At 41.2% G+C, this 6335-nt stretch overlaps 1 protein-coding gene across 2 annotated transcripts; it reads left to right on the top strand.

Moving 5' to 3' along the window:
* Positions 1-5393: 5393 nt before the first annotated feature.
* On the top strand, positions 5394-6335 carry LOC110681197 (actin-related protein 2/3 complex subunit 3-like). 2 transcript variants are annotated; one of them, XM_021856975.1, is made up of 3 exons: positions 5394-5488; positions 5543-5608; positions 5716-6335. In XM_021856975.1, exons 2-3 carry the CDS (start codon positions 5603-5605, stop codon positions 6244-6246), a joined length of 537 nt encoding a protein of 178 aa, XP_021712667.1. In that variant the 5' UTR covers positions 5394-5488; positions 5543-5602; the 3' UTR covers positions 6247-6335. The 2 variants fall into 2 exon arrangements, with proteins under 2 accessions (XP_021712667.1, XP_021712666.1); XM_021856974.1 differs by having other exon boundaries at positions 5423-5608.

Below are 6335 nucleotides of genomic sequence, written 5' to 3' on the forward strand. Positions count from 1 at the left end.
TCACATTGCAATTCGCCGGAACGCTCTCTCCGACGCTCGAACTCATCGATCAGCTTCGACTTCACAAGCTGCATCGTGATGTCCATATCGGCACGACTCTCTAACGCCGTGACCAAAACCACCGTACGAATCAGGCAAGCTACCGCAGGATCATCGCAATCCGCAGCGATTCCTCCAGCTGTTGGCCTGCATTCGTCAAACGGTCGAACAAATCGTCCAACACCACTAGATGACTCTCAAGGTCACCTTCTTCCGCGAGATTTAACGAGCACAGTTTCTTCAGCAAAGATACACGTGACGTTACCGTGTTCTTCTCGTGATATGCTTTCAAACCATCCCAGAAAGCTTTCGCACTGTCCGCTTCTTTCACCAAACCGAACTGATTGTCGTCTATACACAGTCCGATAGTGGCACGAGCTTTCCGATCGTCTTTCGTCCACTGATCGGTCACTACAGCCGGCCTCGCCATCACCGACCACATACCACAGCTCCTCCCTGGTCAGGAGCATCTCCATCCGGAACTTCCATATTTGCCAATTCTGATTGTTCAGTCTGGCAAACGCAAACTTGTTCACATCCGCCATTTTGTCCTACTAAAATCACCACCGCGGAGAAACAACTCACACACACTCACACACGGCGTGATCACTTTCGCTCTCTCGGAACCTTTTTCCTACGCAATCCGGAACCTTCCCTTCGGCACTGCTGGGCCAATAACCTGTTGGGCAGAGGTGGACACACCACAACGCAGAACAGGGTCACCGAAGCGGAACGCGGAACCAGGATTTCGGTAGGAAAGAAACAACTACAACTTGACTACTGTACGCAACGAGAAAGCTTTAATAAACACGTCTGAAACGGATCGAACATCACATTACGGATGAATGGCAAACTTTCCATTCTCCTTTCTTCCTTTGCTATTTGGCGCGCTCGCCCGACTGCCCTACCGGCGCATGCGTCATTCGCCATTCTCTACACATCAGTGTTGCCGCTTTGCTTACGAGGCACAATCATTGCACACTCCAACAATTTTGACTTCTTTTGACACAATTCGGGAAAAAATTATGAAATTTGCGAATGAACCCTAAAGACTGATTTGCTGCTGACAAGAAAAGTCATCGCCTATCTCGATGCGTGGGAAATTACTTGCATGAAATGGTCAAGAAAATCCCATTTCTTTGATCGCAGTACGCAGTAGAGAAGAAATGACATTTCATATGGGGCTCTCTGTATGAAATTTCTTGACCCATTCGGTCAAGGATTTTTTTTTTTTTTTTAATTGAGCGAAACAGCATGCTTAGCTTAAAGCCTGATTTGCTACTGAAAAGGAATCGCTAAATAATTTCTCGCCGATTCCTTGCAGGAATTTTCTACAGCGAATCCCATTTGAACTGACATTTCTTTTCAACTGCGTACTGCGATCAGAAAAAAGCGCATTCTTGATCATTTCTCATGCTCAAGAAAAGGATTTTTCTTTGATCGCAGTACGCAGTTGAAAAGAAATGTCAATTCAAATGGAGCTCACTGTACACTGAAAATAATCCACACGTTCGATCCATATTCTTTTCAACGTGGATCTGTCGTGTCCAATGGCAAGGTGAAATAACGTGTGAAACTTGTAATTCTGTTAAGGTTCGCCTTTGGTTCGGTAGCAAAGGCTTTTACATACAAATTCAACGTGTTTTAGAATTGCGATATCAATCACTAATAGAACTAGTTGGCCTGACATGACAAGGACTTTCATTTGCCATCCACGCGTGACATCTTTAATGACATGTTATTTTTGGGAAACCGTGCGCCCGTAATGGGTGCATGGTACCAGAAAACAAAGTAATCGCTAATAAATTCTACAGCAAATTTTTCGAAAATTTGTAAATTAACGTGTTTAACATTTGAATTTCGATTGCCAATAGCGACTAGTTTTACACCATCGATTGATTGTGTTTTACAATTAGTGAAATTTCACGTGTAAAACACATTGATCGAGCTTGTAGAATGTTTTCAGTGTAGGAAATTTCTGAACCATTTCTTGGGCAGAAATTTTTACTTTTCTTGAGCGGAACAGCATACTTAGCTTAAAGGGTCAAACACAATGCAACGGCATTACAACGAGAACGGCAACACCGATGCGTGTGACATGCCAATGTTTTGAAGTCTCCGTATAGTGCGTTAAAACAACTTAACCAAGGTATCTAGAAGGAGGTACCCAAATGTGTCAGATTTCCCCGTTCCGCCATTTTGAAATACCAAATAACAGCTGGCTGGTTTGTTTTGATTCTGAACTAACACTACATAGAAACAACATACCACAGACAAAAACATACCATAAACATATTTGACTTGATTTATGTTTAATTTCACCGAATTCGTTTTTGTGATTCAGGGATATCAGGTGCAGGGCGTCACAAAGCAGGAATAGAATGTTACTTTCACTCTCACGGGGTACACATCACAGGTAATTCCTCACCATATTTTCAAGTTTGTGGTAGCACTCAACAGTCCATGCTTTGTCTTTCCGAATTTGAAAATAAATGGCTCTTAATCAGAACATCTTCTTCTGCGATTCATAGTACTGGAATATCACATTAATGACGACAGTTCGAGTTCCACTGTATTTATGTTTCTTGCAGTAAACAATGCTTAACAACGCCATAGACCATAAACATAGAGTGAAAAACAGTGTACACAAACCCGCCAGCTAGCCAACTCGCCAGCTATCACTTCCATCTCCCTACAGCTGACCTCACCTCGCACCCACTGACTGCTTAGATCGGTAAACCTGTCATTAGGGGTATTCACTTAAAGCTGTGTAAATTGAGTATTTGCGTAAACAGATTGATGAAACATTTCAAATGAAATGTTCCTGTTCTAACTCAGAGCAATGACAGATCAGATACTAATAATCTAGTTACCTATCACAACCTATCACAAACGACAGACATTTCAAAGATTGTATTGTCGCACCGCCACCAAACCGGATCGCGCCAGTGAGACTCGCGACGCGCCTCAACTCGCGCGATTTTGAAATCAGTTTTTTAGTGTGGCGCTGCATTCTTACGGTTTTTATGAACACAGCGCACTATTCACATATTAGCTGCGACGCACGGGGCACGAGAAAACAATAATTATAAATAAATGTTGGTCTTGATTTCTACCGGATACATAATAATTGTTTGAGCTTATTTTTTTTTCTTGGAATTTTTTGGTTTAGTTGATGACCGTTTGACCATGTCTATTGTACCTTGGCCATCATCGAAGATTGAAAACTATCTCGAATGTTAGAAAAGTTCCCCATTTATCATAAATAAAAGGACTCGATGGTTGTGTCTTGTAGTCGGATTTTATATTTTCCTTATGGTCATTGTTTTTGGATCGTTATGAAGGTCAATGATCACAAGCAGAAATATTTCACAGTTTCACATGAGTGAGTTATTTTATTCGACGGAAATCAATTGATATGAAACGATTGATGATGGTTGTTTTAAACTGGGTTGGGAATTTACTATTAGAATTAATTATCACACATAATGTTAGATACTGCACATTGATATAGGAAGGTAGCTTGAAAGTAATCCAATACGAAACTGTAGGAAAGTTTTCTAAATCAACCGTTTTTTGTAAATGAAAATGTGTTTGTTATTTTATGATGACAAGACGACATATAGCAACGAAAAACGCATTCTTGGATTGTTAGACTGCCAAACTTCAGCAACTTGAAATGTTTCGTGCGCAGTTAACACATTTCTGTGAAAGATTTAAAATACTCAGTTTAGCACGATACACGCAAAGTTTTACGCCATTTAGTGAATAGGGTCCTAAAGCCCTGTCCCAATTTTAGTGCCAAACGCTTAAGTAAAGGTCGAAAACACATATTTACTCAATTTCTAATGTTTTACCACAGACAAACAGACGTCACACTCTCACCGATGTCCATCGACCACCTTTTTAACGGCCGATTCAAATATATGGTAGGTGGCCAATCCACCACCCGCAGCGCTCGCATCGTTTTTGTTCGCGTTTGACGTTTACACACTACCGCCATCTGTTGGCCCATGACCGATTTTAGCATTGGGCGTACATGTCATCGTGACTATGATTTTGATCGGGATTTGTTCTAAGTGTTACGTCTGTTTGTCTGTGGTTTTACGTTGGTTTAAGCCCAAAAAAAACATTTTTTTAGAATCACATCCTTTGGCTTAAACTCAAATTTTGGGTGTATTTTGTTTTCCGTGTCCCTTACGAAATGTCAGATAGGAACAACCCCAGTGGTCGAACTAAAACCCCTGTGGTGTTTTTGTCGACTAAGCGAACGTCAAACATGATCTTAAGTGTCAAGGTTCATTTATGGATCCAATTTTTAAATTAAAGTTTCAATAAGATATCTCGCGTAACAATTCAAAAGGGCCAATCCTCAGATCGTTGACTCTGAGAAAATTCGATTTGAATATTATTCACAACATTTTCAATTCCTATTTTTCAGTATTCAATTCAATCAATGTGATTTCTTGCTAGTTGAGTGACGATTTACTATTACTACACGCTAATAATTGATTTATTCTGAAAACTGACAAAAATGTGGAAAAAATGATAAGTTTAAATGCTTGGCCCATTTTCGATTTTCATCAAGGCATGGGCCTTTTTTATTGGCCAAAATAGAATTTTATTAGCGTGCTTGGCCCAAGGCTAGGCCTTTTCGGTTTTCAATGAATGAGCAAGAGAGAGTCATTGGCCTCTCACCATGCTAAGGCCAATGACAGTTTGCGAAATTTTCCGATTGTAGGCCCTCTTGATGGAGCGAGAACCAATCATTGGCCTTTTCGAGCGGAAGCCAATGAATGATTTGGAAAAAAGCGGTTATTGGCCGTTTTGAAAACCGAGTTTATAACGGTAAGTTTTATGATTATGTTGACAATGTTTGCATAGTTTGTGGGTGTTGGAAGATGCTATCGAATGGTATCAAAACCCGATTTGTTTACAATTTGATCATTGGCCCTTTAGAACTGTTACGCGAGATATATTTGAGCGGAAAAATTGCTAAAGTAGTTAGAGTAACATGCTTTTTCGTGTTATTAAATAAAAACAAGATTTCATTAAAAATTTCTACCGGATACATAATATTGTCGCACCGCCACCAAACCGGATCGCGCCAGTGAGACTCGCGACGCGCCTCAACTCGCGCGATTTTGAAATATGTTTTTTAGTGTGGCGCTGCATTCTTACGGTTTTTATGAACACAGCGCACTATTCACATATTAGCTGCGACGCACGGGGCACGAGAAAACAATAATTATAAATAAATGTTGGTCTTGATTTCTACCGGATACATAAAAGTTCTTTAACCTATTCTATTTTTTGGATAGTCTGTTTTCTACGTGCAGTGTACAGTGTTCTGGTAACCCTATTTCGCCACTGATGGATGCGTCAACTTTCTTTGTTTGCTCTCAAATCAAAACATCGCGTTGGTGTTCTGGCTTCGGGTCCACTCTGGGTGCAAAACTTGCTAGTGCAAAATACTATAAAAAAAACTGAAATTATTATCTAGTTCCAGTCTAATACACAAGGATTGATACAGATCAACATCCATTAAACTTCTGTTGCAAAAATGCCCGTAAGTATGCAGATTTTTATGTTGCTGTAAATTAGTCATCCGATTCTGTGCAGAGTAGGGTGTGTCTAAAATTTGATGATCGCTTATCTTCTTTATCTTTTATGTAGGCTTATCATTCCCAAATCAAGGACTACAGCCAATCCGTGGGTAACATGGCAATTCTGCCGCTGCGTACCCAGGCGCGTGGACCTGCACCAACAAACGCCAGCATCGAGCAGGACATCATCGATGAATCCTTGTACTACTTCAAGGCGAATGTGTTCTTCCGGACGTACGAAATCAAGTCCGAGGTCGATCGAGTGCTAATCTACATCACTCTCTACATTACCGAGTGTCTGAAGCGCCTGCAGCGGTGTTCCAACAAAAACCAAGGCCTGCAGGAAATGTACACGCTGGCCATTTCCAAGTTCGACATTCCCGGTGAGGCTGGCTTCCCGTTGAATGCCGTCTACGCCAAACCGTCCTCGACTACGGAAGCGGACTTGATGAAACAGTATTTGCAACAGCTGCGGCAGGAAATCGGCATCCGGGTTTGCGAAAAGGTGTTCTCCGGAGAGGATGGCAAACCGAGCAAGTGGTGGTTGTGCTTCGCCAAGAAGAAGTTCATGGATAAGTCGCTGTCGGGACCTGGACAGTAAATGGCCCCAAAATAAGGTATGCATGGTTCAATTAGGTATTACATACATTGTTCACTTGTCTAATAGGAACATTCTTCTATAAATGCAAA

Source organism: Aedes aegypti, unplaced genomic scaffold (genome assembly GCF_002204515.2).
Source record: "Aedes aegypti strain LVP_AGWG unplaced genomic scaffold, AaegL5.0 Primary Assembly AGWG_AaegL5_hic_scaff_563_PBJ_arrow, whole genome shotgun sequence".
Classification (NCBI taxonomy): domain Eukaryota; kingdom Metazoa; phylum Arthropoda; class Insecta; order Diptera; family Culicidae; genus Aedes; species Aedes aegypti.